The sequence below is a fragment of the Maylandia zebra genome, linkage group LG16 (assembly GCF_041146795.1).
Source record: "Maylandia zebra isolate NMK-2024a linkage group LG16, Mzebra_GT3a, whole genome shotgun sequence".
NCBI lineage: Eukaryota > Metazoa > Chordata > Actinopteri > Cichliformes > Cichlidae > Maylandia > Maylandia zebra.
This window is the reverse complement of record NC_135182.1, coordinates 1,856,886-1,870,886: the sequence shown is the minus strand read 5'-3', so window position 1 is coordinate 1,870,886 and position 14,001 is coordinate 1,856,886. Positions and strand designations below refer to the sequence as shown.

The following is a 14,001-nucleotide window of genomic DNA, read 5'->3' as shown; positions in this document are numbered from 1 at the left end:
GGCCAACCCGAAGAAGTGTGCGGTTGGACGGAGGGAGGTACAGTATCTGGGGTACCACTTGGGGGGCCGGCAGGTGCGTCCACAGGTGGAGAAGACGGCGGCTATCGCATCCTGCCCGCGCCCCAAGGGGGGGGGGGTGTAGGGTCGGCCGGACGGCCGGAGGAGCGGAGGGAGAGGGAAATCAGCTGGGACCGACAGCTGTCAGACTGTGTTCATATCATAACCTGGGAAAACTATGAATAAATGTGGAAGCTGGTGATAAAGACCTGTGTGTGTGTGTACCTGTGTATAGTGCATTTCACAGGAAGGAAATGATGTTTCATTAGCACATAAACACAGAGTGCTGATCAGTATGAAGACGGGACATGAACGGCTGGTACTGGACAGATGCAAAGGCACAGCAGTTCCACCCTCCTGCAGTAAAGAGGCATTTTATAAATCAACTGTAAACTCTGGACTTTCCCCCAAAGATCATTTCAGCTTTTTTCTCAAAATGATCGTTTTTTCTTTTACTGGTTTCTTCCAACCAGTTCACTTTTACAGCTTTCCAGCTGGATGCTCCAGTTAGTCCAACACTTGTCTGTTGTCCTGTCCCGGTGTCCGACAGGATGGATGGAGATCAGCTGTGCGGGTCCTGACACCACCCCTGAACTCACTGCTCCACCCCTCCTGTTTCTGCTGCTATCACTGTTTCTGTTATTGTGCTTTGATTGAACATTTTGTGTAGTATTTATGTGTCTGTGTGTTTTTATGACATTTGCAGTATTGATGCTACAATCTGAGATGCTCTATTAACTTTAGAAATCCTCATTTCACTACTTCAGTTGTTAGTTGGTGTCAGCTTCTCTCTTTCGCTCTAATACTGCCACAATAAGAAGAGTATGACTGTTACCTCAGCTGCTGCATTAGTTCCTCTCCCTCTTTAATCACATTGAGCGTTGCCTCCAGTGTGGCTGTTTGCTGCTGCTGGAACTGCTGGATCAGAGTCTGAACTGAGTCCACAGAATCGCAGCACACATCGTCCAGCAGCTGCTTCTGCAGCTCCTCCATCCACGACCATAGCTGGATGCAGACACGCAGACAGAAATGATCGTCAATGCAAAGAGAGTGAATAACTTCAGGCTGATGCTTCAACACACATCTATCACCTGTCTCTACATGGAATAAATAGCAAAACTGTCCCCACCTCCTTAGTGTGTGTGTGGAAGGAGACAGACATGTCAAGCAGCAGCTTCCTGTGTTCCACCCGGCGGACAAAGTCCTGGATTCGCACTTCCAGGTGTCTAGCTGCCTTGTAGATTTCCTCCGGGTCACACTCTCCTGTCTGCGCAAGCTGCTCGGCTGCCTCCAGCAGCTTGTCTGCATTGGTGTAAGTGTTCTGCAAGGTAGAGAGAAACATTCCCTTAGTTTGGTATAATGAACCACAGCTGGCAGTGCACGATACCAAAAAGCTGAGCGCAACCGTTTTTTGGTGCAGTTTTCCGGTTTTTATACTTCAATGTTTTTATCGACATTTCCAGCGTTTTAAACAGTCGCCCTGAGCAAACACATTCAGATACAGACCAACAATTGAATTCTGCACTGCTGTCCAATCACAGTCTCCATACTTTTTCAAACCCTCTGCCTTTCCTCTGACAGTCCAGGTCAGTTTGTCCAACATAACATGTGACCACTTTTCCTTTTGTCTCCAATGATTGATTCTTCCAGCCCCTAAAAGTCCAAAAATCAATACATATTGATGAAGCAGGGCTCTCTGGGTAGATGCCCAGCAGACAGTGTTTGCACCACCTGTACTCCAACTGTCACGATACCCGGAGACAGATCATGTGTTTTGTGTGAGGAACCAAACGCCGACCACAGGACACAGACTGAGAGAAACTGAGGGCGTGCCGTTTATTAAGGCACACTTACAAACTGAGAAACACCGACACTGGGAAGAACTTATACATAAACACAAAACCCGGATCACTAGGAAAACCTTGGAAATGTTGACATAAGAAATCTCGCAGTGCAGCAAAGGTCAGGGGGAAACTCGCACAATATACACAGACAGGAGGTGATCGGGAAGTGGAACCACATGGGGAAACAGCTGGGACAAATTAAGAGTGAGGAGACAGAGGGAAGCTCAACAAAGACTGTCAAAATAAAACAGGAAACACAGAGATGCCGACCTGAGACACGTGGGCACGACACGGAGGCAAAGCATGAATCATAATGAAGGAAAACCACAAAACTCAAATATATCAGAAGAACTCAACTCGAGGTTCACAGGAGCTGGAACCAAAGACCCAACAACGTCTGCACTAGCATCTGTCAGGATTTGTGGAGCTCCGGACAGTCTCACACACACTGACACAAAGTACCCAAATACTTCAAACAAACATCAGGAATATCAGGAGACCACCAATTCAGTTTTCAGGGGTAAGGTCTCATTGTCATTGACTCCTGTAATCATCTCAGTCTTGTGTGAACGGATTGTTCCCGGGCGTTTAAACATCTTAATATCAGTTTTCATTGCCTGTAACCTGTTACTGACAGACTCTTGGTCAAAGGCAGCAGTTACATTATAAACACTGAAATGTGTCTTTCTTTATCGTTTGGTCTTCACGGTGTAGGAGCTGTGGTTCAGATGTGAACGACTGATGTTTGGTTTAAATAAACTGTCTCAACTGCAGGGATTTGAAAAAAGAGCTTCTTAGAGATATCAAAGTTTAGACACAGCCGATCATACGGGCGCTGTTTGAATGAAGAGCTGCTATGTTCTGAAGCCTTTACTCGCCCATAGTTTAAAGGCTCCTAAAGCTCTTCCTGCTGAAAAGGATGCATTATTGCATCAGGATAGACTGGTGAGAAAACACGGTTTGGTGAATCCTTAAAATGTTCAAATGGTTGTTTTTATATCGGGTTTAATTCTTAAAAAATCATGAACATGAATCAAAACATGAATCCTCCTTTTGCATTTTTAAACAGTGATTTTGTTATTTGAGAATCTCTTTCCTCTTGATGTAAATATAACATTGATCCGTCCGTTCTCTTCCACTTATCCTTTTCCAGGGTCGTGGGGAGTCTATCCCAGCTGTTTCAGGGTGAGAGGCGGGGTACGCCCTGGACAGGTCGCCAGTCTGCTGCAGGGCTAACGGTGTGTTCACACCGTAACACCAAGACACAGACAACATTCACACTTACACTCACACCTATGGGCACTTCAGAGTAACCAATAACCTAGCCCCACTAACTGCATGTCTTTGGACTGTGGGAGGAAGCTGGAGTACCCGGAGAGCAGCCACACAGCAGGGAGAACATGCAAACTCCACACAGAAAGACCTGATGCTGGAATTGAACTCAGGACCTTCTTGCTGTGAGGCAACAGTGCTAACCACTCATGATTTTGTATAATTTATTCCGAAAACTGTCCAAATGCATCACTTTGTTTTATGAGGTTGAAGATCAAATTTCAAATCAAATTCAAATTCAAATTCAAATTTTATTTGTCACACACACACAACCATACACAGTATGACATGGGGGTGAAATGCTTGTAGCTGTACAATGCCCGACCATTAAATGACGAAAGAAAAGTTTTACAATATTTACAATTTACTACAAAAATTTACAAATTAACTTAGGAATTTACAGTAAAGAATGTGCAAATAGCAGAAGAGATTATAAAGATAAGGATTATAAATTATAGGAATTATAGGATTATAGGAAATGTGTGGTGGTGCGTGTGGTGACGTGTGGGAGAGTCCAGTCTTATAGTGACGTGTGTGGGAGAGTCCAGTCCTACACCTGGTTCAGGCCCCGAATAGCCTGGGGGAAGAAGCTCCTCCTCATTCTCTCTGTTTTGGCCTTAAGGGAGTGGAAGCGCTTCCCAGACCTCAACAGTGAGAAGAGTCCATTGTTGGGATGGGAGAGGTCCATCATAATCTTCCTAGCTTTGGACTTGCACCGCTTGGTGTAGATGGACAGCAGGTCAGGGAGCTCTGATTGAATGATGCGTTCTGCCGAGCGCACCACCCTTTGCAGATCTCGTCTGTCCTGCTTGGTGCTGTTCCCAAACCAGGTGCAGATGTTTGCCGTCAGGACGCTCTCGATGGTGCAGGAGTAGAAGTTCTTGAGCACCTTCAGTGGCAGATGGAAGTCTCTAAGTCTTCTGAGGAAGAAGAGACGCTGACGGGCTTTCTTAACCAGGGTGTTGATGTGACAGGACCATGACAGGTCCTGAGTGATGTGGACACCCAGGTATCGGAAACTGTCCACTCTCTCCACTGGCGTGCCACTGATGATGAGGGGTTTGTAATTCCTCGCCTGCTTTGTAGTGAAGTCCACGATCAGCTCCTTAGTCTTGCTGACGTTTAGGAGGAGGTTATTCTCCTGGCACCAGGTCTCCAGGTTCCTAATCTCCTCCAGGTAGGCCGTCTCGATGTTGTCGGAGATCAGGCCCACAACAGCAGTGTCGTCAGCAAACTTGACAATGGAGGTGGTGTCGGATGTGGCTACACAGTCATAAGTGTACAGTGAGTACAGCAGGGGGCTTAAAACACAGCCCTGAGGCACTCCAGTGCTGAGTGAGATGGAGGGGGAGACTTGTTTTCCCACCTTCACTGATTGGGGTCTGTCTGTGAGGAAGTTGAGGATCCACTGACACAGTGATGAGCTGAGTCCTAGATCCGTCAACTTGGTGAAAAGCTTAGAGGGAATTATTGTGTTGAATGCTGAACTGTAGTCCACGAACAGCATCCTAACATAATTCCCTCTGCCAGTGTCCAGGTGACTCAGGGATGTGTGGAGCAGGTGAGATATGGCATCGTCTGTGGAACGATTAGTCCGGTAAGCAAACTGAAGTGAGTCGATGGTGGGAGGAAGTGAAGAAGTGATGTGATCTCTCATCAGTCTTTCAAAACACTTCATCACAATTGAAGTCAGTGCTACTGGACGGTAGTCATTGTGGCAAGCGGGCTGTTGTTTCTTTGGAACAAGGAAAATAATGGACCGTTTGAAGCACGTGGGAACCACAGCTTGGGCCAGGGAGAGGTTGAAGATCTCCGTGAACACCGGTGCTAGTTGATCAGCGCAGGCTCTAAGGACCCGGCCAGGGATTGCATCTGGTCCTGCTGCCTTCCTGGTGTTCACCCTCCTGAAGGTGTTCCTCACGGCATGCTCTGTGATGACGAATGCATTTTCTTCACTGGTGCACTCCGAGCGCGCGCAGCCGTTTGTTGTTTTAATTGCTGCGGCGTCGAAGCGAGCATAAAACGTGTTCAGCTCATCAGCCAGTGAAGCATCGGCATTCATCATTGAAGAAGCTGGTCGTTTATAGTCCGTTATAGTCCGCAGTCCTTTCCACAGGCTCCTAGAGTCGCACTGTCATAGCTGTGACTCTAGTTTTTCCCCGTAGCTCTGCTTTGCCTTTCGGACCGCGCTGCGCACGTTGTAGGACGCAGCCTTGTATAGGTCCATATTACCGGAGACAAGCCCTTCATTGTAGGCAGCGGTGCGTGATCTCAGAGCGTCGCGGATGTTTTTATCCACCCACGGCTTCTGGTTGGGAAACGTTCGGATGATAGTTCTTTCTGCTGTGTCGTCCGCTAGTTTCCCGATAAATCCCACAACCGCTTCCGTAAACATGTTGATGTCATCAGAGCCGCGCCGAAACATGTCCCAGTCTGCGTCATCCAGTGCGTCCTGCAGCGCGGCCACCGATTGGTCCGTCCAGCGAGCGACCTCCCTCCTGATTGGTGGTTGCTGCTTTAGCCTTTGTTTGTAAGCAGGCATGAGGAAGATGGCGGCATGGTCTGATTTTCCAAATGCCGGCAGGGGCTGAGCCTTGTAACAGTTCTTGAACGGGGTGTAGCAGTGGTCTAATGTCCTCGTGCCCCGGGTGGGGCAGTTGATGTGCTGGTGAAGGTTGTGAAATGTCCGTTTGAGATTCACTCTGTTAAAATCTCCCATAACAATGAGTGCGGCATCTTGGTGAAGTGTTTGTTGATGTGTGAGAGCCTCATGTAGCTCACATAAGGCAGTGTCCGAGTCCGCGTGAGGCGGAATGTAAACAGTGCAGGCAATGACCGCAGTGAATTCCCGAGGGAGATAGAAAGGGCGACACTTAACGATCAAAAGCTCCAGATTGGGCGAGCAAGAGCGTGTGAGTGGGGAGATGTTTGTGCTGTCGCACCATCTGTTGTTCACCATCAAACACACTCCACCACCTCTTTTCTTCCCCGACTCCATTGTCCTGTCCATGCGGTAAACCGAAAAGAACCCCGTCGGCTGCACGGCGTGGTCTGGTATCGCTGGGTTCAGCCAAGTCTCAGTGAAGCAGAGGAGGCTGCAGTCCCGAATGTCTCCCTGGAACTTGATTCTGGCTTTGAGGTCATCAAGCTTGTTCTCGATGGATTGAACATTGGCTAGCAGGATACTGGGCATGGGTGCGCGGTGTGCGCGAGCCCGTAGCCTGTTCCTGATGCCGGCTCTTTTACCTCGAGGCCGTCGCTTAGGGCCGCGTCCTTTGTTCTCTCTCAGGATCTCCTTTGGCCAGTTTGGGTCCGGAGTTAAACATGGTGAAATGTTCGCGTATTGCAGACCAATAGAAACCAGAATGTCTCTACTGTAGCGGATTTGTGTGTTTTGCATGATGCCCATGCAAGATTATCGCAGATATAGCAAAAAGTGACGAAAAACTGCAAAAAGTGGAGAAGTTAGGGCAGAGCATCCAGCACGGCAGCCGACCTCACCGGCGCCATTTTGATGTATTTAGATACTGCCAGATTTGATAAGAAGAGGAGAACATCATCGGGGTAGAGATATATAAGATGCACTTGTCATTCATTGGATCCCAGTCAAAGCTCGGTGTACTCTCAGTGCTCCAGGCCGAGGGCCAACAGCACTGGTGGAGGAGGGCACCCTTGTTGGGCAGGTCGCTGTTATTGGTTTAGAAGTCATTCCATTTGTTATGCCTGCCAATCGGCTCTGTGTATAAGATTCTGATCCTCTTGAGAAACACAAACCAAAACCCAATCTGGGAACCACATTAGATGGAACAGGCCGTTCAGTTCTATCGAAGGCCTGTTTAGCATCCAATGATATCCAAGTATCTTTAGTATCAGTTTTCTGACATTATGTGTAGTAATTCTTATATTATGTAAGAAACTTTGAATAAAACCATTATGTAATCACCTTCAGAAGATTCCTTATACATTTATAGAAGAGGGCGTAACCTTTGTTCTTTGAATTTTTCAGGTCCTGGTGTTTTGCCACTAATGTGCAGTGTCTCTGCAAGGGCCTGATGTCCACTTACGAGGACATTACACTGCCACAGACTAATGTCCTCTTATGTGGATCTCATTTTTATCAGAAACAAATATCAGGTAAAAAAAATAAAAAATCAGGTGATTCTTTGTTTTTACATTCATCAGGTGCCCATCAGCCCAAACGGCACAGAGAAATTAAAAATGCACTCAGGTCTTAGGAGCTTAACTATGCATTTAGGTTACACGCTGTGATTCTGCAGGTGTTCATATGTGTGCGACTGTTTCTCTGTGTTAGCTTTATGACTGCACAGGGTGGACCCGCGTCTCACCCTACAGTGTGGAGGGGCTCCAACCCCCACAGAGAGCTGGACAAAAGGTCGACTGATGGTCCGACACAATAAATGCTCCCACACAGAGGCTATGTTCACACTGCAGGTCTTAATGCTCAATTCCGATTTTTTGATCAAATCCGATTTTTTGATCAAATCCGATTTTTTTACAACAGTATGTTTGACTGATGGCCTTAATGTAAAGACTTCAGACTTCACGTTTCCCAATTTTCCCCAAGTTATTTTGTTATTTACATAATAATGTCGATAACCTAATAATGATCCTTATTGCTGTTTTAGAGGAGCGCTGCTTCAAAGGATAGCTGCAGATTTCTGTCAGAATCTGCAGAGACAAATAAAATGTTCACGTTTCTCCAACGTTGTCTTCCCAACAGTTTCACTGGATGGCCAGGAAGTGTTCGTGATGTCTTCTCCGGCGCTGATAATTGGCGTCTGTCTTCTGTCAGTGACGTAAAAGACGGATTTAATACGACTTGACCATCAAACGCTTTCTGAAACATCGGATATGTATCGGATTCAGGACCACATACAAAAGTGACCCAGATCGGATTTGAAAATATCGGCTTTGTGCCGTTCACACTGTCACACCATGATCGGATAGATGGTCGCACAGGGTCAGAAAAATCGGATTTGATGCGCTTTCGCCTGCAGTGTGAACGTAGCCTAATGTAGACTCCATACAAAAGGCTACAATGTTATCTTGTCAATAAGCTGCAACAACCAATCACCTGTAATAAGCCTGTAACTGCTCATGGACAACCAAGTGAAACAGACACAATCCACATACCAAACGTTGTACACACATATTTGCATTGTTAACAGAGTTTTCAGTGTCATCATATTTCATATTAGGACGTCCTAATCAGCCAACACGTCTTTGTAGTGAAGCAGGCGACTGAGCCAACGCTCTCTGAAGAAATGAAGGCTTAAAGCCGGGAGGAGAAGTTGGAAGATGAAGACTTCAGCGGGAGTAAAATAGTATTTGAGTCATTCTGTTTGATGTTCGGGAGGCTCAAATGTTCCTAATCAGATGAGGAGAGCAATGACACAGCATCACATCACAAAGCAAGACTTGCAGACATGTGCCACGTCTTTCTGTTTGTGCAAATATACTTAGATATTCATCTGACATGTGCTAAATGTATCCATGTTGCAAAAAGGAGAGTGAACTAACGAGGGAAGGGACAGAGAGACGTAAACACTGGTGATCTGAAGGATAATCCTAATCCAGAGTGTAAATATCCGATCATACAACTACTCTTTATAGGATTACCACTCGCTTCTTTATGGGATTATCCCTTTACTGTATTAACCAGTGTAATAGATTCCAGTTACACCGATGCTTCCTGGTACTTACAGACAGCTCTGACATGACTGAAGTCAAAAAGGGCAAACTTTTAATAAAAGATCAAAACTTTTTTCCATATGAAGAGAATAAAATGACAGAGGAGAGATGACAAAAAGAGAGAACATCGCAGCAACAATAATGTTGTACAAGGACCTTTATTGTCTGAAGCCTAAAAATAAATCAGCCCTTGGACTTTACGCCACACGGCCCCGTGCACCGGCAGACGAGGGGGCCAAATCTGACCGACACGCGATCCAGTCTTCACAACTTCAGCTGCATATAAAGTCAAGTCAACATCCATTTTCATCTCACATTAAAACCAACCACAGCCGACCAAAGCGCCAAAGTTAGGACTGCAAAAATAAACACACAATAAAAGATAAAGTTAGGCGGCCGAGTGAGCTGTTCATGTGAAGTTTCACACGTGCACGAGATTAGGAGCAGAAAGGCTGGACTGATCGTCTTCAGTACCAACACTCGGCTGTTTGTTTAACACATGACAAACTGCAGCGGTGAAATTGAGGAATGGATGTGGATAACATCTTCTGCAGATCTTTCAGAAAAGCCTTTGACCATATATGGTCGTGTAAAGGCATTTCCTAATGCTTCCACCAGCAGACACGGTGGTTTAGAAAATTTGGAATTAATCAGGGCAGATAACTAACAGATGTTTGCACAGTGAGCAGATAAACGTGATTAAAAACTGGGCTGATTTTTTTGCTTCTTCTAGGCAAAGCTGACCTTTTTTTATTTCTACTGCTAACAAGACCTGGACGAATTGGACCTGCTCCTTTCAGCTAAACTGCAGCACAACATAACAAAACAACAGAGAAGAGGAGCCTTCAGAGTAGGATCAAATCCAGTAACTTACCTGAGCTACATCTTCGAAGTCGTCGTGTCTCTTCTGCAGGGCTCGGGCTCTGTGGAGGGATTTCCCAACGCCCGTGTGTTTGCTGAGGAAAGCCTCGCCATGGTTTTCTATCCAGTCCATCACCTGGACGGGAGAAAACACCTTCTTTAGATCATCCCGAAGACACAGCAAAGATTTAAGGTCACCTGCTAAACCTCTCGTTGCTACTTCCAACTCTTATTCTGCCGACATGTGTAGAAATGCACAAAATGGTCTCAGAGCTCATGAATAAAGAATGAAATCAATGAAACCTTCATGATCTGGGTGGGAAATGTAGGTCAGTGCAGCTGAGAAGAGCAGGATGTCTCCATGCCATGTTTTTCATATACGAGTGTGTTATGAGCTGTTAGCTCTGTGGCTTTTGTAGCCTTTTCTCCCCTGGACAGTAACCCCAGTACTGGTTCCAGTTCATCTGAGACTGGGAATAAACAATGAAAAAACATGTTTTTGGCCCTGTAAAGGTTTGAGAGCCACTAAAACTCTGACTAAAATAATTTGCTGAAAGAAATTGTGATTTCTTAAAATATATTATTGGCTATTAAGTGGCATAGTGGTGGTCCCTCCTTTCCACAAGGGGGTAGTGGGTGACCTGCCCGTGGAATTTCAATGTACAGACTCCAGAGTCAACCTGCGCCTCCACAGTTTGGTTAACTGAGAAAAGTCCTACGAGTGTATGGTTCCCTGCAGCTGACTGGTTACTTGTTCACTTGATTCTTGTATCTGGTGACGTCAGAATGTTTCCACTGCTACCACTGCTGTGTGCCATGTAAGATCAAACAAATCGATGCCTCTTTTTTAAGGCACAAACATGATGTAATCAGAGTTTGGACATGAAACCAAATGTTGGATCTCTCACTCATTACCCTCTGAGTCTCCTGCAGGACAAATATATGTATATATAGCTTGTACATAGCTGTGTAAATACAGTGACAATAATTTGAAGACATTCAGATCTCCAATGATAAAACAGTCCAATGATAAATGGAAATGAGGTGCACGGTGTACTAACAGAGGCCCATTCTTTCCATTAAATGTTCATACTGAAATATTGACACATCTTCATTTCTGCATGTTATGCATGACTGCTGCAATAAAATATGAACCCAGGCAACCCATCTTCTGTCCAGTAAGACCAGCAGCTCAGGCAACCTCTGGATCCTAAGGATTAACATCCAGCCTGTCGCACATTAGCAAATTATGTGTTTCAAGGCCTTGAAGCAACAGCGTGCACTCATGATGTCAGTGCAGCAGGTCCAGCTGGAGCCACAGAGACGTCAGTGTAGGGTCACAGTGCACAGACTGAAACTGCAGCTGGACTGTCTTTGGTGATCTGCACACATCGTACGCTCAGCCTTCACGTCTGCATCTCTCACTCTTCATCTCTGGGGTCATGTATATCCTGTAGCATTAGCACTCGTGCAACAGCCTTTTCTAGTGATTTATGCACGATTGTATAAGGTCGCTCTCTCACTTTCTGTGCCTGTGCCTCTCCCTCTGGGGGCTCATAGAAAGTGATGCATGACAAGTACAACTTGCAAAGCTCTGCTTTAAGTGAATTTATAACCCACTGATATGATCTCTTCTTCAGTCTGTCTCTTTGTCTTCTTACTTCTCTTAAACACTCTCCCACAGTCTCCCCTGGGTTAAATAAATATTTGCATGGCGCCAAAACTTAGAGCATTCATCTGTGAGTTTGCAGCTCTAACTCGCTCTGCCAAGGCCTGTTTGTACATACACTAAATGCATCAGAGCTGCAGATACATCAGGCCTGTGCAAATGAATTCAATGTGCTGATATGTGTCTGTCCTCCAGAAAAGTTAAAGAGTGTGTTTATATTTCCCCAAAGAAATATAAACACACATATGTACAGCTGGGCCTTGCATGAAAATTCAACAAAATGGGATTCTTAAATAAAACCTCCTGTACTGTGCAAAAGCTTCACCACACATCATCACACTGACCGACCTGGCCAGCTTTTAGCAAACGCTGGCACCACCAGGACCTGCATGTTGTCAGAGCTGAGCTGGTAAATGCATTAGTGATTCCAGGCCAGTCACCGTCCCAACCACCTGCGTGCTTATAGCCAGCTAGCTTTCATGTGTGAGGTTAATTTGTAGAAGCTCAGACGTTCAGTCTTTGGAAAGCTGTACGGAGCTTTCTCCTGTTTGGTGCGGCTCTTCCTTACAGCATAGCTCTACACTCAGACGTGGAAAATACAACTGAAACATGGAGTAAGGTGCAAGAATGCCACCCCTCACTTTCTTTATTTAATAAAAATGGGAAATACTAACAGTGACACATAAATGGAAATAAAGAACACTGACTGCTTCAATAAAGACTGAAAGTGCTTCACTGTGTTGCTTTCACTTGATGGTTTATTCCTTGAGTTTGGGACCTTTTTTTGCCTGCATGACTCATAGGTCATAGGTCAGTGTTGAGTGGATTACTAACCTCTCTTTAGTCCACTACTGATTTTAAAGGAAAACTATTGCTCAAGTCCACTTACATTAAAGTCAAAATATAAAGAAATGTGGGGGAGGCTGAGACTTTTGCACAGTAATGTTTAACCATGTACCTGCTGTTCCTTACTGAACCTATAGGTGGCACCGTCTGAATTGGATGCATGTGTTAAAGCCCAGCACACTATTGCTGAAGTTTGATGCAGAGACACTGAAAGTCGTTTCATGTTAGTGATTTTATTTAACAAAGAACAAAAAGCTGCTCAGGCAGAATTCAGAGATGAATGATGCGGTGCTTGGTTGTATCTCACTCCTGGTGCCTCACTATCTGACGCTGGGCTTACACCAGAGCACTTTGTCACCACAATGTTCCCACCACACACGTGGGAGACACAGAAGGCAGCAGAGAACGTGTGGTACGTTCATCACACACACATCGGTCATTGCTGTCGGTGATGCACGAGTGTCAATGTGTCAAACTGGAGCCACAGTGAAATGTGGGGTCCCAGACTGGGAGCCCATAGAATTGGCTGACTGTGGACCGTCCACACTAAGTAGAGTCTCCAGTGGGGCCCATTGTAGGCCTGCAGTGTATGTATGCACAGCATGCCCACACTCTAGATGTGGACTGCAAGCTTGCCCACAGGAAGCCATGTGGGGGGACCCCCAAAACTGCTGTGGGCTTTGCATTGGCACGCTGAGTTCCCTGCCCACACTGCCCGACAGTTACAGCTACTGCTACCCACTGTTGGCCAGCACGGGGACGTTTGCTAGGATGGGATGAGAATATTTCCATCAAAATCAAAACTGTAATCATTCTCCACCCTGTAGACATGTCCAGGCACGCGCGCCATGATTTCACCACACAGCTCAGGAGATCACAACAGAGGCGCAAGTGCAACGGGGCAAAATGGGTCTTCCACTGATAGATGGAAAAATAGCAGACCATCTGAAAAAAGAAGCTGGTCTTCAATGAGAAAAGAAGGACGGAAATATAACGTTTTTATGGATCTGTTCTCAGAACCTTTTGGTCACACCCTGAACATTGCTGTGTGTTTACCTGTTGGACATCTTGCTGGAATACACAGAGCTGCAGTCTCTGGTGCAATCGGACCTTTCGATGTTGCCAAATGTTCTCCAGACGCCGCTGATGGTGAAGAACCTCATGAACCACGTCCAAGATACAGTGCACCTACAGAGAAACACAAACGTTAGCTTAATCGGTAGATGGTGTAGGCATGTTTCCTATTGGTAACACAGGGACACTGACCGCTTTGGAGTAATTTGCAGTGGCTGTAAGAGATTCCGAGTTGCCTGGACTGAGAGGCCTCTGGAGGACATCCAGCAGGGCTTTACCATCCTGACTCACCTGCAAACACATAAATCACATGAATCACATGAGCAGCAGTCACTGGTGCTCCAACTGTAAAAGTCTTAATATGTTTCTAGGATTTAAAGTATGGTTGTGGTCATTACAATAAAACAAAAAGACGACTCTGCCACCTACAAACTGTTCAACCTGAGCGCTCAAAGAGCTTTATACAACACGCCCCATTTAACCAGCTGCTGTTGTGATTTGTCACCATGACCATGAATTGAATCCCTGACCACCAATCACAGGATTATCTTATTTGTGACACTTTAACAGATTCCCCGACGACAGTGCTTCTTTGTCCGCCATGCT

General features: G+C 45.8%; 1 protein-coding gene across 4 annotated transcripts in view; it reads right to left on the bottom strand.

Annotated features, from left to right (window-relative positions):
• The window catches only part of kalrna (kalirin RhoGEF kinase a), a 147,866-nt gene that overhangs the window by 78,171 nt on the left and 55,694 nt on the right, over window positions 1-14,001 (bottom strand). For all 4 annotated transcript variants that reach the window (XM_076875398.1, XM_076875397.1, XM_076875399.1 and 1 more), the window contains exons 12-16: window positions 13,588-13,686; window positions 13,378-13,509; window positions 9,820-9,942; window positions 1,187-1,378; window positions 893-1,062 (exon numbers count right to left, since the gene is read on the bottom strand). In XM_076875398.1, coding sequence (XP_076731513.1) covers window positions 893-1,062; window positions 1,187-1,378; window positions 9,820-9,942; window positions 13,378-13,509; window positions 13,588-13,686 — 716 coding nt within the window. The remainder of the gene's footprint in view (window positions 1-892; window positions 1,063-1,186; window positions 1,379-9,819; window positions 9,943-13,377; window positions 13,510-13,587; window positions 13,687-14,001) is intronic.